General features: G+C 40.7%; 2 protein-coding genes and 1 long non-coding RNA gene across 6 annotated transcripts in view; 2 read left to right on the top strand and 1 right to left on the bottom strand.

Moving 5' to 3' along the window:
• Positions 1–21,014, top strand: part of COMMD6 (COMM domain containing 6) — a 33,776-nt gene extending 12,762 nt beyond the window's left edge. The window contains exons 3-6 of one of the 3 annotated variants that reach the window (XR_011466323.1): positions 11–94; positions 4,702–4,844; positions 5,314–5,374; positions 20,985–21,014. The gene's annotated coding sequence lies outside the window, so the exon portion shown is untranslated. Of the gene's footprint in view, positions 1–10; positions 95–4,701; positions 4,845–5,313; positions 5,375–20,984 lie in introns of those variants that run through there. The other 2 variants (XR_011466324.1, XR_011466325.1) reach the window with 2 other exon arrangements.
• Positions 2–27,393, bottom strand: LOC138990208 (uncharacterized). Its single transcript, XR_011466327.1, has 3 exons — positions 27,291–27,393; positions 543–694; positions 2–424 (listed from the first exon to the last, which is right to left on the bottom strand). It is a non-coding gene; the product is annotated as an uncharacterized lncRNA (long non-coding RNA).
• The window catches only part of TBC1D4 (TBC1 domain family member 4), a 210,246-nt gene continuing 208,807 nt past the window's right edge, over positions 26,039–27,477 (top strand). Inside the window, exon 1 of one of the 2 annotated variants that reach the window (XM_070380585.1) lies at positions 26,039–27,365. In XM_070380585.1, the coding sequence (XP_070236686.1) occupies positions 26,868–27,365 (498 nt within the window). In that variant the 5' untranslated portion in view covers positions 26,039–26,867. The remainder of the gene's footprint in view (positions 27,366–27,477) is intronic. The other variant, XM_070380586.1, reaches the window with a different exon arrangement.

Here is a 27,477-nt window from a genome sequence, read left to right as displayed (position 1 = left end):
CCTTGGGCAGGAGGTCTTCATAATTCCTTCCTGGCAGGATTTCATCACTGCTGTGGATAAGGAGAGCTGTGTCTCCCATTCATCTTTCAAATAAGTAAGTAGGCAAGCAAGTAAGAGGGAGTTTGTTCCTTATGTTTTCCTGTCTCTGTCCCACCAGTGTGTGTTGGGTGTGGATGGGGCTGGGCAGATATATTGGCTTTTGGTTCCTACACGGGTCTGTATTTGGATATGATGGAGACAACTTTGCAGCTGTAGCGAATCTGCACTGGGATAGTTTTGTGGGGTTTTTTTTGGTCAATTTTCTGCTTTATTTGCCCTTATATGGGCAGTAAGTGGCAGGATTTATATTTCACACTGAAAATTGCTGGCTTTCAGCTGGCTGCTGCTGTTGGGATTGTAGTGTCTGCAGTGAGCATGCCTGTTCCTGAAAGGGAGATAGGAAAATAGACTATTGGTCTTATAGAAACAGAGCTCCTTTACAAGATAAAGTTCCTTCCCCAGCTAAAAGCCAAATTAAAACCAAATGGTGATTCTCTCACTACCTGGAGAGTTGTTGAAGAGATGAGCCTCCTCAGATGACTTCATCTGGCTGAGTGCTGGTACTTCTCTCTTGTTTATTAATCATGGTTACTATGTTCTTTATGGGGCTTTCCAGGTGGGAATACCAGACCACCTGACCTGCCTCTTGAGAAACCTGTATGCAGGTCAGGAAGCAACAGTTAGAACTGGACATAGAACAACAGACTGATTCCAAATAGGAAAAGGATTACGTCAAGGCTGCATATTGTCACCCTGCTTATTTAACTTACATGCAGAGTACATCATGAGAAATGCTGGCTGGAAGACGCACAAGCTGGAATTAAGATTGCCGGGAGAAATATCAATAACCTCAGATATGCAGATGACACCATCCTTATGGCAGAAAGTGAAGAGGAACTAAAAAGCCTCTTGATGAAAGTGAAAGAGGAGAGTGAAAAAGTTGGCTTAAAGCTCAACATTCAGAAAACGAAGATCATGGTATCTGGTCCCATCACTTCATAGGAAATAGATGGGGAAACAGTGGAAACAGTGTCAGACTTTATTTTTCTGGGCTCCAAAATCACTGCAGATGGTGACTGCAGCCATGAAATTAAAAGACGCTTACTCCTTGGAAGGAAAGTTATGACCAACCTAGATAGCATATTCAAAAACAGAGACATTACTTTGCCAACAAAGGTCCGTCTAGTCAAGGCTGTGGTTTTTCCTGTGGTCATGTATGGATGTGAGAGTTGGACTGTGAAGAAAGCTGAGTGCCGAAGAATTGATGCTTTTGAACTGTGGTGTTGGAGAAGACTCTTGAGAGTCTCTTGGACTGCAAGGAGATACAGCCAGTCCATTCTAAAGGAGATCAGCCCTGGGTGTTCTTTGGAAGGAATGATGCTAAAGCTGAAACTGCAGTACTTTGGCCACCTCATGGGAAGAGTTGACTCATTGGAAAAGACTCTGATGCTGGGAGGGATTGGGGGCAGGAGGAAAAGGGGACGACAGAGGATGGGATGGCTGGATGGCATCACCAAATCGATGGATGTGAGTTTGAGTGAACTCTGGGAGTTGGTGATGGACAGGGAGGCCTGACATGCTGCGATTCATGGGGTTGCAAAGAGTCGGACACGACTGAGCGACTGAACTGAACTGAGGTGGTGCTACTGGTAAATAACCTGCCTGGAAATGCAAGAGACTTTAAAGATGCGGGTTGAATCCCTGGGTTGGGCATGGAGGAGGGCATGGCAACCCACTCCCGTATTCTTGCCTGGAAAATCCTATGGACAGAGGAGCCTGGTGGGCTCACCACTGAAGTGAATTAGTGCGCACGCATGTTCTTTGGTTTATTCATGAAATTAAGAAATGACTGAAAAGAAACTGTTGGCCTTCAGTGTCTTCTGTGGTAACCAGAAGGAGACAGCATTTGAGATTGAACTTCCATGTCAAAAAGTCCATGGAAAGAAAAGAAATTCTAAATTGAAATTCCCCATTTTCACTGTATCTTAGTCTTCACAACGATCCTTTAGTAAGCTAGTTACCCATGGCTTCAAATTCAACGTTGTTCACAAGAGGCTGCGCTACTAGAGATTATAAGAACTAAAAAAGTAAGGAGAGGAAGACCCACATGGATATTATGGACACATACAAAATTAGTTGTATATTGACTAATTTTCATTTACCGATATTAAGAGCTTACCCTTTTTTTCCCACTATTTTTTCTTTGGATATATTGCCCATTCAGTACTCCCTTCCTTCCTGTATGGTTTATCTAAACTGTTTTGAAATGTCTGGCAATTATACTTGCAATTAGAGAGAGAGAGAGAGAAACTGTGGAAGTTAGGACACATAAAAGAGGAGTAGGAAAACGGCGGCACAGCGGTAAACAATCTGCTTGTCAGTGCAGGAGACACGGGTTCCATCCCTGGGCTGGGAAGATCTCCTGAAGTAGGAAATGGTAACTCACACCAGTATTGCCTGGGAAATTCCTTGGGCAAAGAAGCCTGGTGGGTTACAGCCCATGAGGTCACAAAGAGTTCGGCACAACTGAGTGGCAGAGCGCGCGCACACTTAAACGCGGGAAGGCGGTATAGCTGAGTTCAGTTCAGAGAAGCATATATACAGGGTACTATCCTGTACAATGGTTTAGATTAGGTTGCAATTAACCATTAGTTTTCAAAGTTAAAAACCGAACAAAAAAACCCCAAGCATTCATGAGAGACGTGGTTAGATAAAAGTAAAACACAAAGTTCAAGATAAGCCTAAATACTTAAAAGAGATCGGAATTTTGTCCTTGGGTCCTGCCTGATGCAGAGAGCAGTAGTCATGGGTGACTTGTGCTGACAATAACTAGAAAAAAAATCCTTGTTAATGGCTTGCAACGTTGTAACCAAAAGCAGAACAAATTATAATTACAATTGTTACGTATGTCTTGATTTACAATGCTTGGGAAATACTTAAATATTCATTGGTAATGCATTTAGAAGCTATTTCTCATATTGGGGTGCAGATTACTAATTCTCAGATTAAGTGGTTCTTTCCAAAGTAGATTAGGGGATTGTTGGGGGGGGTACTCAAGACTACCTTCAGTTTTAGTAATTTACTAGGAGTAATCACAGGACTCAGCATATAATCATACCAGCAAACCAGCAAAGTGAAAAGGCATGTGGGGCTAGTGTTGCAAGCTTCCAAGATTCCTTCCCCAGTGGAGTCACACAGGATGTGCTTAATCCCTAACCCAACAAGTTGTGTCTAATTGTGTGAAAGGTTGCCAACCAGGGAAGCTCATTAGAGACTCAATACCTAGATTTTTTTTTTTTTTACTGAGAGCTTATCATATGGGCACCCCTGCCTGGCATGTACCCAAATTTCAAACTCCCAGAAGTAATGCAGAGGGTTGCGTAATTATATTGTTTGTAAAAACAGTTGAGACACAGTGAACCGCTCATATCAGTCAATGGTGGGAATTCTCCTGGAATCCAAGTTCCCAGATGCCAATGAAGGGCCAACCTTGCCAGCTCTAAGTATAAGCAGTCAGGAGTGCTATGTTAACTCTTTTCTGCACAGGCATAAGTCAACTCTTCTAAAAATTCTAGAGGTAACTTACTAAATAACTTCTTATATATTGCCTAAAGAAATAATCTAACTTTTGTGATCATTCATTAATATTAGTATTAATTCTCCCAAAATGAATGATGCTAGTATAAATTTAGCCTATTCATTCTGCTATTACTATGCATGCTCAATTGCTTCAGTTCTGTCTGACGCTTTGCGACCCTATGGACTGTAGCCCACCAGAATGCTCTGTCCATGGGATTCTCCAGGTAAGAATACTGGAGTAGGTTACCATGCCCTCACCCAGGGGATCTTTCCCACCCAGGGATTGAACTCTCATCTATTAGGTTTCCTGAATTGGCAGGAGAGTTCTTTACCACCAGTGTCACCTGGGAAGACCTCATTCTACTATATTTATCAAGAATTTCAGAATTTAAGTATTAAGGTTTTCAAATTTGAATAAGAACTTATTTGCCATCATTTAAATGGAATTTTACTGTTTTACGTGTTATTTTCCAATGAAGGGTGCCGATTTGACTAGTCCTGTATTTGATAAGGGGGATATTCCAGCCATTGATGTAACCATTTCATAGCACACAGAAATACTGAATATTATGGATTGCATAGCTTGATGAACTTGATCCTGATTTATTCTCTTTTGAGTTCCAAGTACCCCAGGAGAATGTAGCTATTAATCTTCAGCTAGTTACTGTTTCGGCATATGAAGAACGTTTGTTAAAGAAAAGCACTTACATATCTCATTGTGTTTCACATTTCTGTGCCAAGGGAAAGGGCAAAGAAATATTTAAGATGTGCTACTAAAGAACTGTTATTATTAAGGTCATAATTGCAGGATGTAGGTTGATTTCAGATTCTGACCCGTGATGACTAAGCAACAGGTTTGATGATTTCAGACAGATATTAACATTCTGGCCCATAGGAATTTACAAAGAAATGGCAGGGCATGTGGGAAACCCTGGAGAAGCAGACTGCCTTCTCCCAACACGTGCAAACCCCTTCACACTGTAGAAGCAGTGACTTAGTTTGGGGGATGAGAAAAGAGGGTATTTTTTATTTCTTGCTAAAAATGCCACTCATAGATGGGTGTGAAAAACCCCTTGCTTTTAGGGTAGACATCTAAACATTCATCATTCATATATTTGGTGTCTCTGGAGCACACATACCAAGAGTCAAGGATACTGAGGAGAATGACATTGGTCATGCCCTTGAGGAGATAAGATTTCCTGTGGCAGTGATTTTGAAATTACAGGGTGAGTAAAAACCAGCTGAGGAGTTCGTTTCTACCCATGAACATTTAGATATTGGAGTGTAAGTGAAAGATTAGCTATTTATTAATGATTGTTGGAGTTGGATGATGTGTATATTTGGGTTCATTATGCCATTGTCCTTTTTATTTGTGTGAAAATTTCCATATAGATTTATATTTTATTTTAAAATTATGTTTTAAATTTTTAAATTTTATAAAATTATAAATAATTTATAATTTAAATTATATATAATTTATAATTGTATTATATTTTAAAATCATTTTAAAAATTGTATTTAAAAATTTTTACTTTAAATTTAATTTAATTTTTATTTTATATTGGAGTATAGTTGATTTACAATGTTAGTTTCAGATGTACAGCAAAGTGATTCAGGTATGTGTGTGTGTGTGTGTGTATGTATATATATATATATATATATATATATATATATATATATCTCCATCCTTTTCAGATTCTTTTCCCATATATGTTATTACATAATATGGTGTAGAGTTCCCTGTGCTGTACAATAGGTAAGTTGGGTTTTTTACTATCCTGATAATTTACCTTGTTTTATTAAAAAATTATAAAACATTAGCATTTTGTCTATAAATATATTTGTTCTTACTTCAAGATGGGAGACCAGGATACACCATAGAGCAATTTTTATCATACAGCTGGCGTAAATCATACATACTACCATAATTAAAGTATACTTTCAGCCAGATAATGTGTTTTTTATATTCTGATTAGTGATACATGAATTGGTAAGCAGCTTGTTCCATAATAGGCAGTAAAAGATGCTTGTTTTATGCTAAGAAATTTCTAAAAGTTGTTTTACATACAAATAATTTGGAAAAACTAATTTGACTAAAACTATTTAAAACATTTTAAAAGAAACTGACCATAAGACTGAGGGATATCTTAAGATGAACAGAATAAATAATCTAAACATTAAAACTCTCCCAAGTCATGGTAAACATTTGAAGACAGGAATCATAACTCTAATATATGTGAAACATGAATAAGATTATAAAACAATAAAATGATCATCCTTTAAAGTGCCTTATTATAAATTATGTAATCATTAAAACGTCAAACAACAAAACTGAATATTGAATGAATGAATGGCTAAATAAACAAATAGGTGTTTTTTCTTCAGCCTCAGTTTAAGAGTCACACATCTAATTGTCCAGCAGAAATGCACTTTTGAACTCCATACATTTTTTTCAATTTGAGAGTCTTTTAAAACAGTACAGGCCCCAAAATACTACATGTACATTCTCCCATGCCAGTGATTGACTAGAGCTGAATGAAACTACCCCTTTGTTTGCTCAAGATAACTTTTCTCAGCTTTTACCTTTTCTTTGCCTTCGCTGCTGTTTTTCTGCTTTTGGCTTCTTGCTCAATGAAAGCTACCATGTGCTTCATTTGCTGTTTCTATCAGCACCGCACAGGCTTGTGGCAAACATAGAATTAGCCTAGGAAATAATGGGCTAATTTGATGGGCCAGATGAAAGAAAGGGCAGACAGAAACTCAACAAAGGTCTCAGCTTCCTTGCTTTATAATTCTGGATTCTGCATTTGCTATTTTTGAGTTTCTCTAATGCTAATTTATGTTATTCTTTCATAGCTTCTATACTTTTCTTAATTTCTTTTAGTTTGTTTTGAAATATTAGATTTTACAGTTTCACATTTGGTCAGCATGTCTTTTTGAAGTGTTTTTGTCATGGTTTGTGAGGACTTTATTCTGCGCTTTCTCTTTTTTCTGATGAAAATGCTGCATGAAATTTGTCCAGTTTTTTTCTTTGCTTATTTTGAAAATAAGTTTTTCCTTCTTTTATAAGAGACGTCCAACGAGACAGATTTTCTAGCTTCCCTGTTCCAGGACTTCTTCTATTGTTTTTGCAAAGTAATAAGAAAATAATAGCCTCTTTCAGCAATCTGCCTCTCATTGCTTTTTTTTTTTTAAATAAGGAAGCAATGCATCATTTAACAAGGGAGAATTACTTTAAAACAGGGAGTATCACAATGAGTAGCTGAGAGAAGAGTGAAATTTTAATCAAAGGTACAACTGAGTTTAATGATCCAAAACAGATGACTAGTTCTCCTCTAGAGTTATAGCCATAACTGTAAAAAATACTGCATGGTCTGAATAACTTTTTCATATACATTAGAGCAAAGTGAAGGAAAAATTTTGTAACTATATAATCCAGAGGTGGTCTCACTCCTTCTCGGAATGTTTTTAACTTTTCAGACGTCATTTTTTCTTTCTTCCACCTCCTCCCTCCACTTTTGCTTAAAATAAATTTCCTAAGCCACGTTCGCCAGTGTTTTCTCTTTCATAATCTCAACACTAGATTGTCAGTTATTTGGTAAAGTTTTTCATGAAGCTATATATATTATCCAAGAATTTGTGTTGCATTCTCTGAAATTTTGTTGAGAACTGACTTAAAATTACCTAGTTTCTAAAAAATACTTTATATACACATTGTTAATTAGTTCAGTTCAGTTCAGTTGCTGTGTCTGACTTTTTGTGACCCCACGGACTGCAGCATGCCAGGCTTCCCTGTCCATCACCAACTCCGGAGCTTACTCAAACTTATGTCCATTGAGTCGGTGAGGCCATCCAACCATCTCATTGTCTGTCATCCCCTTCCTCTTCCCATCTTCAATCTTTCTCAGCATCAGGGTCTTTTCCAATGAGTGAGTTCTTCGCATCAGGTAGCCACAGTGTTGGAGTTTCAGCTTCAGTATCAATGAATATTCAAGACTGATTTACTTTATGATGGACTGGTTGGATCTCCTTGCAGTCCAAGGGACTCGCAAGAGTCATCTCCAATACCACAGTTCGAAAGCATCAGTTCCTCGGCGCTCAGCTTATTTTATAGTCCAACTCTCACATCCATATATGACTATTGGAAAAACCATAGCTTTGACTAGATGAGCCTTTGTTGGCAAAGTAATGTCTCTGCTTTTGAATATGCTATCTAGGTTGGTCATAACTTTTCTTCCAAGGAGTAAGCGTCTTTTAATTTCATGGCTGCAGTCATCATCTGCAGTGATTTGGGAGCCCCCCAAAATAAAGTCTGTCACTGTTTCCATTGTTTCCCCATTATTTGCCATGAAGTGATGGGACCAGGTGCTATGATATTAGTTTTCTGAATGTTGAGCTTTAAGCCAACTTTTTCACTCTCCTCTTTCACTTTCATCAAGAGGCTCTATAGTTCTTTTTCACTTTCTGCCATAAGGGTGATGTCATCTGGGTATCTGAGGTTATTGATATTTCTCCCGGAAATCTTGATTCCAGCTTGTGCTTCATCCAGCCCAGCATTCTGCATGACGTATTCTGCATATATGTTAAATAAGCAGGGTGACAATATACAGTCTTGATGTACTCTTTTCCCAACTTGGAACCAGTCTGTTGTTCCATGTCCAGTTCTACCTGTTGCTTCTTGACCTGCATACAGATTTCTCAGGAGGCAGGTAAGGTGGTCTGGTATTCCCATCTCTTGAAGAATTTTCCACAGTTTGTTGTGATCCATACAATCAAAGGCTTTGGCATAGTCAATATAACAGAAGTAGATGTTTTTCTGGAACTCTTTTGCTTTTTTGATGATCCTGCGGACGTTGGCAATTTGATCTCTGGTTCCTCTGCCTTTTCTAAAACCAGCTTGAACATCTGTAAGTTCACAGTTCACATACTGCTGAAGCCTGGCTTGGAGAATTTTGAGCATTACTTTCCTAGCGTATGAGATGAGTGCAGTTGTGAAGTAGTTTGAGCATTCTTTGGCATTTCCTTTCTTTGGGATTGAAATGAAAACTGACCTTTTCCAGTCCTGTTGGATTTTCCACATTTGCTGGCATATTGAGTGCAGCATCATCTTTTAGGATTTGAAAGAGCTCAACTGGAATTCCATCACCTTCACTAGCTTTGTTCATAATGATGCTTCCTAAGGCCCACTTGACTTCACATTCCAGGATGTCTGGTTCTAGGTGAGTGATCACACCACTGTGATTATCTGGGTCATGAAGATCTTTTTTTGCAGTTCTGTGTATTCTTGCCACCTCTTCATAACTACAATTGGCATGTAGTTTGTTTGTTCAACTCTTGTGTTGGACTGTAATATTCAGCTGTATACAGATTTAGGAGTTCCTCTGACTGTTGTAACAAAACTGCTTATCTTATGACTGTTTTCTCTTTTGGGGGCATGTTAGGCTTTCTATGTTATATCCTAATAAAGTTTCCTTGTTGAGGCTGTTTGCTAAGGTCATATTGATGTAGATTTCAAGCAGCATCTCCTCTCAAAGGGACAAGTTCTTTCCACTGTCAGGTACCTGGGAGAGTGGAGGGATTGAAGCCCTTAGGACTTAAGCATGTTAGATGAGCAAGGGTGTTAGTGCACAGATGACTCAGGTTCTGTGTAGAGACTCAGTAGACAATGAAGTAGGCTTCCGTGCCTTCTTATCAGGTTTCCCTGATAGCTCAGTTGGTAAAGAATATGCCTGCAGTGCATATTCTGGTTCGATTCCTGGGTCGGGAAGATCTGCTGGAGAAGGGATAGGCTACCCACTCCAGTATTCTTGGGCTTCCCTTGTGGCTCAGCTGGTAAAGAATCTGCCTGCAATGTGGGAGACCTGGTTCGATCCCTGGGTTGGAAAGATCCCCTGGAGAAGGGAAAGGCTAACCCACTCCAATATTCTGGCCTGGAGAATTCTGTGGACTGTATAATTCATGGGTTCGCAGAGAGTTAGATGTGACTGAGCGAATTTCACTTTCACGTTTTTCCCTGCCTTCTTAGATCTTGTGCCCAGTTTGATCCTTTGAAGACTGGCGAGTACTTTGTTGATAGGGTCATATCTGGCTCAGCAGGTCTCAGAATTGTAATGAGCTATTAAAAATGTCCTCCAGTGGAACCATGAGACATTGCCCAGGTTAGGAGGCAGAATGGTCCAAGGTCATGAACTAGCTCTGTGTGTGTGTGTGTGTGTGTATGTGTGTGTGTATGTGCTCAGGGTCACTCAGTTGTGTCCAAGTCTTTGCCACCCCATGGACTGTAGCCCACCAGCGTCCTCTGTCCATGCGATTTTCCAGGTAGGAATACTGGAGTGGGTTGCCATGCTCTCCTCTAGGGGGATCTTCCTGATCCACGGATCAAACCTGAGTCTCCTGCATTTTAGGCAGATTCTTCACTGTCTGATCCCCCAGGGAAGCCCCCAGGGTGCTATCAGTATCTACCAAATCTGGTGGAACAGTGACAGGAACAAAGGAGAGAAAAAATACTGAAGACTGTGGCCAAGAATTTCAAGTAAGGGAGGAGCAGGGAAGGATGCCAGGTAATGGTGTGTTCACTTGAGGGGGCCCTAAGGCTCTGTACTGGGAGCATGCACTGGGCACCCCCTTTCACCAGCCACCATGAACGCTGCAGAGGCTGGCAGCTGCTGAAAGGGGCTTCTCTCTGAAGCATCCTTTCAGAATACTATTCAGAAACCTTTTTCATTCTTCTCAGTCCTTCCAATCTGCCACCCTCAGATTTTATCTCTCAGATGATTCATCATTAATTTCACAGAGAAAATAGAAATCATCTAATAGAACTTTCTCAAATTCTTGACCTCACATCTACCAAATGACGTGCATCTACAACTGTGTCCTCCTTTTCTGCCTTTTTGATGGAAGAGATCTCATGCCTCATGTCTACAAATAATTCCTTCACTTGGTTGTGGTCTTAAATACATCCCTACTTGTAAAGGAATTCACTCATTTATTTAACAGATACCTACCAAGCATGTACTTTGTAACAGATGCTTTGTTCCATTTTTTTGAGTAACCGTTTTCTCTTCTGTATATTCAACTTCTCTCACTTCATTTGCTTCTTCCCAGTAGTATTTAACTGTGCTCAATAGTCTCAGTCAAATAGTTGATTTTTTTAGCTAAAAATCAACTAAACTGAACCAAATTGAAAATCATCTCCTGTCTCCCTACCCACCTCTTCAGCTACTAGCCTTTATTCTTCTCTGCACAGACAAGCAACCTCTAAAATTTTGTCTATACTTAGCATTTTAATGTCTGCTTCTCTCATTCAGTCTCCTGCTCTTAATAAAAGTACATTCTCTATAGTCACCAATAACATGGCATGTGGCTAAATATGGAGGGGAACCAATTCAGTCTTCACCTTATTTGATCTGTATGCACCTTTTAAAAATGTGGACCACTTCTTTTTTTCCTGGGTTTCCATGGGAAACCACATTCTTCCTATGTCTCTGGTTCATCCTTCTTAGACTTCTTGCATGCTACATTTTGGTCTGTATTTCCCTTAAATGTTGATGTTCTTCAGGGTTTCCTATACATCTTTCCTTCTCATTGTCAGCCCTCTGTGTTTGATGTCATCAGCTCTTCAGACTGAAATTATCATCCACATCATGTAAGAAAAATGCTTTGACATGTGTTTAGACATGAAGTTGTTGGGATCACAAAGCCTGTTTTGTGTAAATAGGTCTATGAGGAGAAAGCCAAAATAAATGTTTTAATGAATCCCAATTAGCAATCTATTTCATGCCAATTAAATACCAGTGAAGTGACAGAGAAGTTATTAGGTTTATTGTTAGTATCTTAGGCATCACAATGCTGGGTACATATTATGAAGTAGGTGTGTAGAGTCAGTTCTTACAACAAATATTCTAACAGATACAATTTCATGCAATACTGATGTAATTGATAAAGGTATTATCATAACAAACATGAAAAATAAACTGCAGTATCTATTGTTTTGAGTTAATGTTACATTCTGAAGGAGAAGATGACGATAGTAATCCTTTTGTAATTAAAAATAGCATATCACAAAAAGGTTCTTTTTGTCCTGAGCAAACTGCCCAGTGATTCATATTTATGATACAGAACCTACATATATAAATTGGACATGGCCTTCTCCCTACTTGGCTAGTGCTACATACTCTTGCATTTTTGACATTTGAATTATAACCGCTTGTGTTCTGCTTTGAAAAATTGTCCTCTGTGAGGACTGTATCACTCATGCCCCTTTGGCTTGTCCAGTGGCATGTATACCAGCAGGAGATGTCATACAAGAGGACAGCAAGATCAGGGCATTTCTTCTCTGCTCGCTCCCTTCTCTGTGCCGTATCTTTGGCAGTAGCTGCTCTCCCCACCCCCAGTAAGTCCCCTACATGTGAACCTTCAAGCTGTGAAATTTCAAAGACTCAAACATGCATTTACATGTCCAAAGCCATGTCAAAGGTGAGTGAAATTGCAGCTTGCCCTCCATCTCCTGTTGCTGATGGTCTTCCAGCTCTGCCACCTCCCAGTCAGTAACTCTTCTTGTCAGTTCACTCAGTGCCAGTCCCTGTATACCAGCTGTTGTACTGTTGTTGTCGTTTAGTTGCTAAGTCTTGTCTGACACTCTTTTATGATCCTATGGACTGTAGCCCACCAGGCTCCTCTGTCCATGGATTTCCCAGACAAGAATACAGGAGTGGGTTGCCAACTGTACTTCTCAAGGTACTGTATTGTAAGATTAAAAAACTTTTTTTTTAATTTTTGCTTTTTTTTTATGCATTATTTGTGTGAAAAATATTATAAACCCATTACAATACAGTACTCTATAGCTGATAGTGTTAGTTGGGTACCTAGGCTAACTGTGCTTGACTTATGAACAAATTGGACTTATGAACCTGTTCTTGGAGTGGAACTCATTTGTATGTAGATTTACTGTATAGGTTCTGCTGGGCAGTGCTCCCTTCAAGTTCCATTAACACCATTTCCTACTCTTGATTTTTCAGTCATAGGTGTAGTATGGGTTCCCCACTGCTCTAAGTCTCTCAGTGCCTCAGTATTCCCTGTTCTCCTCATTTTGCCCACACCTTGTTACTCCTTTCACCAAAATCTTATTTGAATCCATCAAGGGTGAGTTTTTTTCTTTCTAGGACCTGACTGATAGGATAGTGTTGTAAAAGTAGCCCAGTGCTCTGTGTCCTCAAAAGCACTTGTGTCAGCGATATTCTGCTTCTGTTAAAGATTCTCACTGAATAACATTTGTGATGCGGGGGTTCCAAGATTTAGCCTGTATTTCAACGAAAGGTGGCATGGATTTGTGATTTGTTATTTCATATGTGCTGATGATTCTCAAATTTATATCTCTAGCCCAGATCTGTCTCCTAAATTTCAGAACCAGACGTTCAACTCCTCTGATTTCTCTGTTCTGATAACCCACAGACGTTTAAAATTCCAAATGCCCAATTGCAGTTCATCTCCCTGTATCCCCTTTAAGCAACTTTCTCAGCCTGTTCCTGTATGCATAAAGTTAGGAACCCAGAAACTTCTTTATGATCTGAATAGTCATGGTTCCTGTTAGCCCAGGTTGGCAGTACTTTTGCTAGTACAGTTCCCTTAAGAATATTGGGAGTTTCCTATATACCAGGTGAAAATCCACTCCATGCTCTAGAAGCCAAAAACACACTTGTTTTCAAGACAGTCTTCTATACTTTAGACTAATTTACTTTGGGATCAGGCTTTTGTGACCTACATCTTTAAGCTTTTGAGAAGCCATTTTATTCAGCCCAAGAAAGCACCAATTTAGGATTGCTTAGAAGTCTTATAAAAAAGTCTTATAACTTTGATTTTATCCTTAGGTCATGTTTTAATTTGAAAATCTTTTATTTGCTCCAGAAGCTGAAAATAAGAGTTTATACTCTTGACTAATTCTAGCCCCCCCTACAATCTATTTAAATTCTGCTTACAAAGGGGCCAGTTGTTTTCCAAGCCTTTGTCTTTCTTGAAGCTCCTACTTCCGCTAGTACGAACACTCTGTTTTCCTCTTTGAAACCTGCTCAAATCCAGAAGTCCACCATGTTACTGGGTGCACCAAGTTACTGCAAGCGATACTTTTAGCATTACATAACATAGGTCACTGGTTTTTAAGCTTCTATAGCAGTTTCTTCCTCCCCCCCCCACCCCCGCCCCAGTCTCCTGAAATTGTTTTCTTGCTATTTTTCCTGCCTCCACTAACAGTTTCCTTCCCTTCTGCCACATGGCCCTAGAATCAGTGTCACATGTTTTAGAGTTTTGTTATGGCATGATCTCAACTTCTGTATACTCATAATATTGTAGTTGCTTTTCCTTTGCCTGCCTTCCTCAGGAGAGGATGGCAACCATGTTTCCAGTGCCTGGACCATAGGAAGTTTTCCATAAATATTACTTAAGAAGTAAATAAAGTATTCTTAATTGTTAAAGACCTTTTAAAGGCATCTTTACATTTTATCAAATCTCAATTACCCTAATTGTTCAGTTGCTGAATCGTGTCTGACTCTTTGCGACTCCATGGACTGCAGTATGCTAGGCTTCCCTGTCCTTCACTATCAGTTCAGCTAGTTTCTTTCTTTCTTTTTTTTTTTTTTTTTAAGATTTATTTGTCTAATTTGTTTTTGGCTGTGCTGGATCTTTGCTGCAGTGCGAGGACTTTCTCTAGTTGCAGTGAGTGGGGCTACTCTTCCTTGCGGCGCGTGGGCTTCTCATTGTGGTGGCTTCTCTGCTTGTGGAGCACAGGCTCTAGATTGAGGGTTCAGTAGCTGTGGTGCATGGATTTAGTAGCTCCACAGCATGCGGGGTCTTCCTGAACCGGGGATCCAACCCACGTCCCCTGCATGGACAGGCAGAATCCTAACCTCTAGACCATCAGGGAAGCCCTCTTGTTCAGCGAGCTTCTTCTTAGCTGTTTTCTCTAGTATAGTATCTGTTTGAGTACAACCTGTACAAAAATGAGTAATGACCCTGTTTGAACCAAAATTCTCCTACTTACAAAGCATGACCCTAAAAAATACTCAATGTTTGTATGACTCAGTTTTCTTATTTGTAAAGTGAGGTTAATAATAGTTATCTCATATGATTTTTGTGAGGAACCTGGGTGCAGAATTGAATATTCAACAGATGATGGCTATTATTATTAGTTCATTTTTAGATCCATGCATAATAAACTTGTAACAATGGTTGTTTCCAGAAAGAAATGGGTATCTGGGGAAGGGAGTGGAAGGGAGACTTACATTTTGGTGTATTTATCTTTTTATACTTTTCAAACTCTCTACTCTCTATATGCATTACCAATTCAAAATAAAGATTGGTTTTAAAACTATTACATGTATATTTATTCATTTTAATCTCTATTATATTAGTGGCTTGAGTGATGCATTTTAAAATCAGCAAGGAAAATGTGGAATAATTTCCCATGATAGATTTAAAATAGATTTATTTTTAAGCTTTTTAGGGACCATTAGAAATACTAATTAAACAGGAAGCACTTTTACAGGGGACAATTTTACTGCAGCATCAATAACATCAGTGTAAATCCACGTAATTCTGAAGAGCATAAATGTGAAATTTCACTCAATAATAAAAGAGTACATAGTGCAGGAAGTGATTAATCTCTCCATACTAATATCCTTATTCAAATAGTATTTTGTAACTTGTGCTTGACTTCATATGTTTGGCTGGTGTGGAGCTGTCTGGTCTGAAAATGTGCATTAAAACAAATGTACATATTTTTTTTAACAAAAAAACATTTGTTCATTTTAACCCTACATTTCTTTCTTCTCATCCCTCAAATGGTTTTTATGATAACAGAGTTTTTCAGACCACTTGAGGCACTTCTGAATTATGCAGTAAGACAAAAAATGGGTATTGTAAAATTATCCCTGCCTTATGGTAGAAGAAAAAACTGTTTCCTCTGCAGAAATTTTTAACTTCTGAAACTGATTCTGTTCTTTGGCATTCAAGAGAGCTCTAAACATGTTCATTCACCAGACTTCATTAATCACCTTCTGTGTGCCAAGCACTGTGCATTTGATTAGCAATCTTTTACTATGCATTGTGTTCATTTTCTACAACATTATTCTCATTACTCACTTATTTGATGCCTCAATTACCTAATTAAAAAATGTTGCTTTTATAATTCTTGCCATCCATTTATCTATCAAGAGCATTAAGAAGTAGCACTGGTATTTGGGGTGTAGGCTGAAGTAAACGAATAATTACCTCAATTTTTGTGAAGACATCTTAAACTATGTTAAAAGACAAGGTACAGTTAATTTCTTTGACTATTCCATGAGAGTTTGGAAAAAAAACCCAACTGTATTCTTTTTGTTATGTTCCAAAAAGATAATGATAAACTGGGAGAAATATAGAAAATGTATGTTGAACAAAATTTTATGCTTCCTAATATGGGGAGATTCTATGATTTGGCCCTAATTTTAAAAATAGGCAAAAAATATGATCACCAAATCTTCTAAAACAACATAGATGCTCAATAGATACGTTAACATTCTTCCTTGCTATTCCTTTCTATTGTTTTCCCATTCCTTATTTTCCTGATTTCTAGACTTAACTTTATTCCTTCTTTACTTATTATTTCCTTGGGTTTTTCTATAAAATTTTTCTTTTTTTTTTTTTTTTTAAGTTGAATTCTTAGTTCATTTATTTTCATTCATTGTTAATTTTTTATTTTGATAAATATACTTTAATCAATGCATTTATCTGTATTCTATAAGTTTTGAAAATTTTTTAAACTTAATTCTATACATTTAAAATTTTCTTTTAATCAGGATTATTCAATGCCATATTTATTACTTTCCAGATATATGGATTTATAAGCCTATGTTCTCAATTTCTAATTACCTTGAATACTAATCAGAAAATATATTGTATATAATAGCAATCCTTTGGAATTTATGGGCTTCCTGGGTGATGTGGTTCATAGTCATTTTTTAGCCACTTTCACAGGTGTTCTATAAAAAAAATTTGTATTATCTATTCATTTATTCATTACATATATTTAAACTGTAAATCATACTATTAAATTTAGAAATTTGATTATATTTAGCTTATTTAATCTTATAGTATCTGAGAATGATTTGTTAAAAATCACTAATTTTTTTTCTGTTATTATTTTTGTTGCTGTTTTTTGTATCTGACAGCAATTCAGGGTGTAAATGTTTAAGTATAATATCATCTTCTTAATACTTATACTGGCAAATATTTCTTCATGACCCCCTTCATTACATTAAATTCTATTTAATCTGACACTGAAACCACAACCCTGATTTTCTTTTCATTCATGTATGCCTAATATATTTTCTTCTATTTATTTTCAATTGTTTGTATATCCTTTTGTTTTAAAAGTGATTCTGTAGACAACATATTTCTGGATCTTTAAGTCTTTATCTTTTGATCTATTAGAGTAACTAACTTACATTTAGTATGGTTACTGTATGGAGTTACTATTGCCATACTATTTTAAGTTTCCTAATTACCACACTTTAATTTTGTTTCCTTTCTCATCTTTTTCTCTTTTTATTCCCTTTCCTTTCCTACTAGATAGATCAATATTCTACTGACTTGAAAATCATACTTTTTATATCTAGTTTTTTTTTTTTTTTTTATATCTAGTTTTCTAATAACTGTCCTTTATTTATTTCCTCTCTCTTCATCTCTATCTCCCAAATTTGGGAAAACTTTTTTTTTTTTTTTTTTTTCAGTATGAAGAGCAATAGAAACTGACTCTGAGAGCACATAGTATTCAAAATCTTTTGCCTTTGCCAGGTTCTTATCTGTGTTCTGCTGTGTCATCGTTTTCCTGAATAAGCAATATTTAGGTTGCCTGGGTTGGGAAAAGTCACAGGGAACAATAGGGGAAAGTCCTGATAGTATCTGAAATTGTTATTCAGTCATAAACACTTGTGCTCTGCTTACGATCTCCAGTCAGAACTCTACCACAATTTTGGAGAGGAATTCTGTTATTTTCTAGTATTTTTAATTAGCTGATGGATATAGTTAGTACATTTACCTGAAATTAGCTAATTAAATCATTTTGGCATATTGCCTCTGTGATGTTAAAAATCCTCTCTTCAACTTTAGATTCTTAAATTCTCATCTGCCATTTATTCATTTATTCACTCAATATTTCAGTTCAGTTCAGGTCAGTTCCTCAGTTGTGTCCAACTCTTTGAGACCCCATGAACCGCAACATGCCAGGCCTCCCTGTCCATCACCAACTCCCAGAGTTTACCCAAACTCATGTCCATTGAGTTGGTGATGCCATCCAATCTCATCCTCTGTCATCCCCTTCTCCTCCCACCCTCAATCTTGCCCAGCATGAGGGTCTTTTCAAATGAGTCAGCTCTTCGCATCATGTGGCCAAAGTACTGGAGTTTCAGCTTCAACATCAGTCCTTCCAATGAACACTCAGGACTCATCTTCTTTAGGATGGACTGGTTGGATCTCCTTGCAGTCCAAGGGACTCTCAAGAGTCTTCTCCAACACCATAGTTCAAAAGCATCAATTCTTCTGTGCTCAGCTTTCTTTATAGTCCAACTCTCACATCCATACATGACTACTGGAAAAACCATAGCCTTGACTAGATGGACCTTTGTTGACAAAGTAATGTCTCTGCTTTTTAATATGTAGTCTTGGTCATAACTTTCCTTCCAAGGAGTAAGTGTCTTTTAATTTCATGGCTGCAATCACCATCTGCAGTGATTTTGGAGCCCAGAAAAATAAAGTCTGACACTGTTTCCACTGCTTCCCCACCTATTTGCCATGAAGTAATGGGACCGGATGCCATGATCTTAATTTTCTGAATGTTGAGCTTTAAGCCAACTTTTTCACTCTCCTCTTTCACTTTCATCAAGAGGCTCTTTGGTTCTTCTTCACTTTCTGCCATAAGAGTGGTGTCATCTGCATATCTGAGGTTATTGATATTTCTCCCGGAAATCTTGATTCCAGCTTGTGCTTCATCCAGCCCAGTGTTTCTCATGATATACTCTGCATATAAGTTAAATAAGCAGGGTGACAATATACAGCCTTGACATATTCCTTTTCCTATTTCGAACCAGTCTGTTGTTTCATGTCCAGTTCTAATTGTTGCTTCCTGACCTGCACACAGGTTTCTCAAAAGGCAGGTCAGGTGGCCTGATATTCCCACCTCTTTCAGAATTTTCCACAGTTTATTGTGATCCACACAGTCAAAGGCTTTGGCATAGTCAATAAAGCAGGAATATATGTTTTTCTGGAACTCTCTTGCTTTTTCAATGATCCAGCGGATGTTGGCAATTTGATCTCTGTTTCCTCTGCCTTTTCTAAGACCAGTTTGAACATCTAGAAGTTCATGGTTCACATATTGCTGAAGATTGGCTTGGAGAATTTTGAGCATTACTTTACTAGCGTGTGAGATGAGTGCAATTGTGAGGTAGTTTGAGCATTCTTTGGCATTGCCTTTCTTCGGGATTGGAATGAATTTATAAAGACCCTAATAAATGTCATCTACTGTAGTTTCAGCTGGAATAAAATACAGCACAAAACCAATAATCCTTTCTCTCAAGATGCTCTCTTCATGGTGGGGGGTGGGCATAGACAAATCACCCAGTAATTATAAATGTAATAAGAGCTACAGTAGTAAATGTAGTAAGGAAAAAAAAAAAAAAAGACCAAAGAAAATAGGGCCACTAACTCTGACTGGGGAAGTAAAAAATAACTTCACAGAAGACATGACTCTTGACTTGGGTCATGAACAATAGATGAGTATTTCTGTTGTGAAAGATGACGGAAATTCAAGTTGTTGGCTGCAGGAAGCAAGGGCAATTGGGGAGAAAAAGAAGCTTATGAAGCCCCATGAAGAACTGAGCATATAATACATTGAGAATCGAAGGATTATTTGGCTGAGGGAATGGGGGGACCATGGGCAGCAGTTATAAGACTAGAAAGATTTGTGCTTTGAGCTTTAGGAAATATGTATCTTCAGTTAGAGATTTTTGAGCAGGGAAGGAAAAGTAGATGTCTAGGGAGGACACAGAATGCAAGAGAGAGACAGAGAGACACAGAGAAAAAAAAGAGAGCACACTAGTGCCTGGAAGAAAGGAAACAAGCTAAGAGGTTGCAATGAATCTTTCCAATCTTATGTGCTAGCTTGGGCTCTTATAATTCTCATGTAGTACAATTTTTAAACTAGGATTTGACTGAATGTTACAGCTTCTAGTCAATGCTGAAAACATTATAATATTGGGATAGTAAAGGAGCACTTTAAAAAAATATATAAGGTACACTTTCGGATACATCAGTAGCAGTGCCTACAGGGCTGTTTAGTAGATACTTCTTCATATTGTCAGAGATGCGTCTCATGAACATATGCTTTGGCCTTTTTGAGGGGTAGCAGTGGAAGTGGAAGGTTTGGGGGTGTCAGAGGATGATTTATTACCCCACCATTTAGTAAACATCATATACCTGCAGATTTTTGGTATAATAGCCACCAAACATTTTAAATTGTATCTTCATCCTCTTGTCCTTTTCTAAATTCAAGTGGTCAAACTATAACTGTACACTTTTTAATGTGCATACAATTCTCTAAGTTTCTGCAGGTGATACAATGTTAGTAAGAAAGTAATAGTTTACCATGTGGTTCATTCATGCAATAAACCAAATGTATAAATGATAATGTGTGTGTGTCTTACATCACTTCACTTGTGCCCGACTCTGTGCGACCCCATGAACTGTAGCCTGCCAGGCTCATCTGTCCACGGGGATTCTCCAGGCAAAAACACTGAAGTGGGAAGCCATGCCCTCCTCCAGGGGGTCTTCCTGACCCAGGGATGGAACTGGAGTCTCTTATGGCAGATGGGTTGTTTACCACTAGCGCCACCTGGGAGCCCATAAATGATAATAAGGCAAGTTATATAAGATATCTTATATACCATAGTATAATAACCTTACTGAACAGGATAGAATAGATTTACAGCAAGGTAACAAACAACTCCTGGAGAAGGCAATGGCACCCCACTCCAGTACTCTTGCCTGGAAAATCCCATGGATGGAGGAACCTGGTGGGCTGCAATCTATGGGGTCGCTAGGAGTCGGACACGACTGAGCGACTTCACTTTCACTTTTCACTTTCATGCATTGGAGAAGGAAATGGCAATCCACTCCAGTGTTCTTGCCTGGAGAATCCCAGGGACGTGGGAACCTGGTGGGCTGCCGTCTCTGGGGTTGCACAGAGTCGGACATGATTGAAGCAACTTAGCAGCAGCAGCAACAAACAACTGCACAATCCCAGTGGCTTAACAAAGTGAAAAAAGTTTATTTCCCACTCATAGGAAGTGTGCTGTGTGCCTGGGAGGTTCTCCAAGACAACTGTCCTCCATGTGCTGATGCTATGATCACAAGAAGCCTTCATGGTGGACGTTTCCACCATGATCACTGAAGGGGAAGAGTCGGGCTGGACAGCAAGAGTGAGCTGGGGCCTGGACTACTGGCCTTAAATGCTTCTACTCAAGATGTGACCCAGGCCACTTCTGGTCACATTTTCCTGCCAAAACAAGTCTTATGATTTTGTCTATCTTCCCATGTGTCAGGATACAGAGAGGATCAGATATTGGTAAAAGTAATAATGCTCATTAATGCCTGATAAGATAAACATCACACAAAAAAGTCACAAAGAAATGGCTGAGGGCCTGCCAGAGAAGGAAGCAATCACGCTTAGGATGTTATGTAATAAAAGACAGTTCTTCTGTGTTTCTGTCAATAAGTAGATGTTGTTTATTGCATCGTGTTCTTTCACCAGTAGGAAATGGCCTGCCAGGGCTCCAAATTCAATCCTAGCTTCCAAGCTTGTTGATGTGATAGAACCCACAAGACGTCTGTGCTTTCCCCAGATCTCTGTTCTTTTCTTTGTCTTTTATAGATCTCAAATATGTGGCCTAGGGAAATGGATCTGTATAAGAGTTTCTGATAAGGTTCTAGAATGTTTTAATCACATTCCAAGAACTTGTCTCTGCTTCTTGAGACAAGGTTCTACTTTGCACAAACGCATGGTGGTGTGAGTAAACCAGCTGAGTAAATCTAACCCATTAATAATGTCTTTATCTTGGAGCTTAAATTCTATTTATGAGAGCTATCAGGGTGCATCCAGAAATTCAGCATAGGAATAATAATTGATCATTGTGATCCTACATAAAGGATAAAAATAGTCCCAGAACTTTATAGAAAGTGTATTTATAGAAAGAATACCATTAAACTGAAAAAAATAATAAGAGAGTGAGAGAGAAACCTAGATTTTCATTTTTCCTGTAAGTTCTTTGGAGAAAATTAAGAACTTTCAGTTTTTTTCCCACTTCTTTTGTTTACTTTTTACCTCTTAATTATAATTCAATGAGTGAAAAGAACAAAAGTCCAATTTGCTTTTAAAAAAAGAACCTTCATATATATGGAATTTAGAAAGATGGTAACGATAATCCTGTATGTGAGACAGCAAAAGAGACACAGATGTATAGAACAGTCTTTTGGACTCTGTGGGAGAGGGCGAGGGTGGGATGATTTGGGAGAATGGCATTAAAACATGTATAATATCATATGTGAAACGAATCGCCAGTCCAGGTTCGATGCATGATACAGGATGCTCGGGGCTGGTGCACTGGGATGACCCAGAGGATGGGATGGGGAGGGAGGTAGGAGGGGGGTTCAGCATGGGCAACACATGTACACCCGTGGTGGATTCATGTCAATGTATGGCAAAAGCAATACAATATTGTAAAGTAATTAGCCTCCAGTTAAATAAACTTATATTTAAAAAATTAAAAAAAAAAAGATAGCCAGACTTTCTGTTTAAAAAAAAAAAAGTAACTTCTTTCTTTTTAAAAATTAGAATGGTTAGATTTTCCCTAGAATGTTTTTTGTGTTTCTTGGAAATATATTGACATATTACTGCATATAAAAGGGTGAGAAATCTCTGTACTAGCTCTGAACTGTGTAGATACAATGAATAAAATGGAATTTTTCCATATTTTAAGAAATCGGCTGCACCAAAAGCTACGAAGATGCATGTTTGTCATACCATGTCATATCTTAAAGTGAAATTGGAATTAAAAATACTTTATCGTGATTGTGTTTGCACGCAGTTTGCATGCAACTCTGTTTCCTTTCAGAGAAGTTGTAAAGCAAAATAAGTAGAGGGAGATTTTTAAAAAGATAATTCTAAAATACTATTGACAAGTAGTGCAGGTGGCTCTGACTTGAGCAGTAACTGTTGATCAGCCATCCTAGGGCAGGTTGGGGGCGGGGTGCAGTTCTGAAGAGAAGGCAGGAAATATGCTCACCCTGGACATGGGCTAGGTAGAAGCACAGGCGGAAGTGGCAGTGCTGGCCCTGTAGGAAGATTTGGAGCATTTTCTGCTTTGTCATCAACAGGCTGCTGGAGGATGTCATGGCTTTCACCTGAGAGCACGTGAGAGCATATCTGAAGACCAGAACCAAGTTCTGGTGGATCAAAACTGGGTCTCCTGCATTGCAGGCAGATTCTTTACTGTCTGAGCCCCCTGGGAAGCTGCAAGATGGACAATAAAGTGTGCGTGTTAGTGGCTCAGTCACGTCCAACTCTTTGCAATCCCATGGACTATAGACCACAAGGCTCCTCTCTCCATAGGATTCTCAAGAATACTGGAGAGGGTTCCCATTTCCTTCTCCAGGGGATCTTCCTGACCCAGGGATTGAACCCGGGTATCCTGCATATTCTTTACCATCTGAGCCACCAGATGGACAATCAGTTAAGTTCAGTTCACTCGCTCAGTCATGTCCGACTCTTTGTGACCCCATGAATCGCAGTACACCAGGCTTCTCTGTCCATCACCAACTCCCAGAGTTCACTCAGACTCACGTCCATCGAGTCAGTGATGCCATCCAGCCATCTCATCCTCTGTCGTCCCCTTCTCCTCCTGCCCCCAATCCCTCCCAGCATCAGAGTCTTTTCCAATGAGTCAACTCTTCGCATAAGGTGGCCAAAGTACTGGAGTTTCAGCTTTAGCATCATTCCTTCCAAAGAAATCCCAGGGCTGATCTCCTTCAGAATGGACTGGTTGGATCTCCTTGCAGTCCAAGGGACTCTCAAGAGTCTTCTCCAACACCACAGTTCAAAAGTATCAATTCTGTCACGCTCAGCTTTCTTCACAGTCCAACTCTCACATCCATACATGACCACAGGAAAAACCATAGCCTTGACTAGATGGACCTTTGTTGGCAAAGTAACGTCTCTGCTTTTGAATATGCTATCTAGGTTGGTCATAACTTTCCTTCCAAGGAGTAAGCGTCTTAATTTCATGGCTGCAGTCACCATCTGCAGTGATTTTGGAGCCCAAAACAATAAAGTCTGACACTGTTTCCACTATTTCCCCATCTATTTCCCATGAAGTCATGGGACCGGATGCCATGATGTGGGGGGAGACCTCGGAGGAGAAAGTCTTGAATCACCTTCAGCATCTTAGTGGGGAAGCTGATGAGAGTGTGATGAGAGTGTGGGTTGTGCCAGAAGTCAGAGGAGAAAGCCAAGGGAATGTTGGTGGAGCTAGTCTGGCAGGTAGAGAAAAGCAAACTGTCCTGAAGGAGGGTTGACATTTACAGCTGTTGGACTGCACTCAGTAAGAATGGGTTGACACCTGGAGGAAACTGAAACAGCTCCTCATTTTCTCTATTCTGTTTTTACATGTATTTTTCTTTTGCTCATGTAACAGTCTCCCCTGGGCTTCCCTGGCGGTTGAGATGGTAAAGAATTCATCCACAATGTGGGAGACCTGGGTTCCCTCCTTGGGTTGGAAAGATCCCCTGGAGTAACCCACTCCAGTATTCTTGCCTGGAAAATTCCATGGACAGAGGATCCTGGCTACAGTCCATGGGGTCCCAAAGAGTTGGTCAGGACTGAGTGACTAAGCACAAGCACAATCTGCCCTAGGGTCAGTGATTGGTGACCTTGATATGGGTGTAGATTGTCAGATGTATTTGGTTCATAAAAAATAACTTTTGTTTGGGAAATGCTCTCACAAGGGAAATAGGACTTAATCAAAACTTTTTTCAGTTTATTTTTGTTAGTTTGCGGTGTTTTGAAATGTTGGGCAAGGCCTTGTATTTTGCTGTTACCATGTGACCGGATTGTTTTCTGGAATTTTGGATACTTGGGATCACAATCTTCCAACTTTAGAGGTGCAGTGGAAGGCACTACTTTGATGTAGTGGATGAAGAATGTAGGAATGAGACTGCTTTGGATAAGACTGGGAAAAACCAAAAGACAGATGGACATGGAACATGGTGGGAATATATTTTGGAACTTGAATACCTCTGTGAGAGAAAGGAAGAGAGTGGTGTTTTGTGGCATATTGTCTTGTGCACACTGTATAACCTGTCAGGTGTGTTTATTTAGAAAACCCATTCCAAACAGATACGGGGTGGTAATATTTAAGCATTTCGAGTGAGGGGAAGTGGGTTGAGGAGGCAGTGGAAGGAAGTGGGTTGATTATATTGTAAGATATAATCTTACAATAACCCTCTCTTAGCTCCTTCCCTGGTGGCTCAGACAATAAAGAATCTGCCTACAATACAGGAGACCTAGGTTCGATCCCTGGGTTGGGAAGATTCCCTGGAGGAGGACATAGCAACCCACTTCACTCTTCTTGCCTGAAGAATCCTCACGGACAGAGGAGCCAGGCGGGCTACTGTTGGGTTTGGGAAGAGTCGGATGTGACTGAGTGACTAAGCGCTACTCTGACCCTAAAGGACAAAGCAGTTTGAACAGGGAATGATGGAGTACACTTTACTATTGTAATATTCTCACACAATAGAGAGGTTTAAGAGAACAGCATCAAAGAGACAGTCTACCAAGAGCCTTGAGAGCCTTGAGAAAGGGAAAAGCATATCAGAGCCAACAAAGTTCCTTCTAGGTCACCAGGGTAGTAGATCTGATTAGGACTTGAGGTCAAAATCAAACGTGTAACAAGTGTTCATTTCCCTTGAAAAACAAAGACCTAAAAAACCTTCCTTAAAAAAAAAATATTCTTTGTTCAGATGACCAAAGCCCCTGTGTGTGTTAATGAAAGAATCATAAATTTCTTTTGAAATGGAAAAAAATTCATCATAATTTCGTGATTTAAAACATGAGTATTTTTTGAGATTATTAGTAAATAAGATTCAGAAATCATGTAGACTTTAGAAGGAACTGAAACCAAGCAAATATGATTACTTAAAAAAAAAAAGTCTTAGGGTCCCATTGAGAATGGTCCCCTCTCCAGAGGGCAGCAGAGACACCCAAAAGAAAACGGAGATCTCGGCGACCCGAGAGAGGACGAGTTGGTCGGGGCAGGGCCGGCGCTGGGCGCAAGACTGCTGCCCGAGGGGCGGGTTGGAGGAGCGGTCGGGGACCGCGGCCGGAAAAAGAGGCAAAGAGGTGACTTCTCAGATAAGCTTTCAGAGACGACGGTCTCCGCCCGCCCGCCCGTCCGGAGGCGGGGTGGCAGCCCGATTAAAGAAGCAGCCAGCCTGGAAGGAAGGAAGAAGCGAGGGAGGGACGGGAACAGTAGGAGGAGGAGCAGCGAGCTGGGCTGCAGCGACCGGAGGAGGAGCGGCCCCCGCGAGGCCGCGTTTCGTTTTTGTTATTTTCCACCGAAGTAGTTTTCGCAGGCCCTCCGGGGGTACCGATCGCGCCGAAGCCCAGGGACCCCGACCTTCCAGGTGACAGCCGGTCACCCTGGTAGGAATCAGCTCCGCCCCAAGTCACCCCCTCCCGCCCGCCCACAGCCGGTTCCCCGCCCAGCCTCCCTGTGCCCGCCCGCGGCGAGCGGCGGCCGCAGCGGCTCTGCAGCGCCGGAGAGGGCGGCGAGGGCCCTCGGACCCCGCGGAGCCGCGGACGAGGAACGGGAGGTCTGACCCCACGCGCGAGCCCGAGAAAGGAGAATGGCGATTTAACTCGCCCTCTTCAGCCAGTCCTGCTGGCCGGCGCTGCCCGGGTGCCCGCCGCCAAAGCCCGGGAGCCGCGCCCGGAGAAGTGCTGCATGGGGCAGGGTCGTTAGGGCGCGGAGTTCGGGGTCGCGCCGAGTAGGGCGCACGGCCCAGCGCAGCAGTTGGCACAGTTTCGGCGGCGCCTTCAACGCGAGAACTGGGGGGGTGGGGGGCGCGGCGGGCCTTTCCCCCCGCCTCCGTGCCCTCCTCGGGAGGAGTGAGTTATGGAGCCCCCCAGCTGCATTCAGGATGAGCCGTTCCCGCACCCACTGGAGCCCGAGCCTGGCACCCCGGCGCAGCCTGGCCCGGGGAAGCCGAGCGACAAAAGGTTCCGGCTGTGGTACGTAGGGGGGTCGTGCCTGGACCGCAGGACCACGCTACCCATGCTGCCCTGGCTCATGGCCGAGATCCGCCGGCGCAGCCAGAAGCCCGAGGCGGGCGGCTGCGGGGCGCCGGCGGCCCGCGAGGTGCTTCTGGTGCTCAGCGCGCCCTTCCTGCGTTGCATCCCTGCGCCGGGCGCCGGGGCCACTGGGGGCTCCGGCTCGACGGCCGCTCAGCCCAACCCGGCCGTGTTCATTTTCGAGCACAAGGCGCAACACATCTCGCGCTTCATCCACAACAGCCAGGACCTCACCTACTTTGCTTACCTGATCAAGGCTCAGCCCGACGACCCGGAGTCACAGATGGCCTGCCATGTTTTCCGCGCTGCAGACCCCAATCAGGCAAGACCGCGCCGCTCCGAGGCCCCGGGGAGGGTCCGACACACCCGGGAGGAGTGGCGGGGCTGCGGGCTCCGGTACCACCCGTTAAGGACCGGCTCTGGTCCGGCTGCTG

The sequence above is a fragment of the Bos mutus genome, chromosome 12 (assembly GCF_027580195.1).
Source record: "Bos mutus isolate GX-2022 chromosome 12, NWIPB_WYAK_1.1, whole genome shotgun sequence".
NCBI lineage: Eukaryota > Metazoa > Chordata > Mammalia > Artiodactyla > Bovidae > Bos > Bos mutus.
This window is presented reverse-complemented; position numbering and strand designations above follow the sequence as displayed.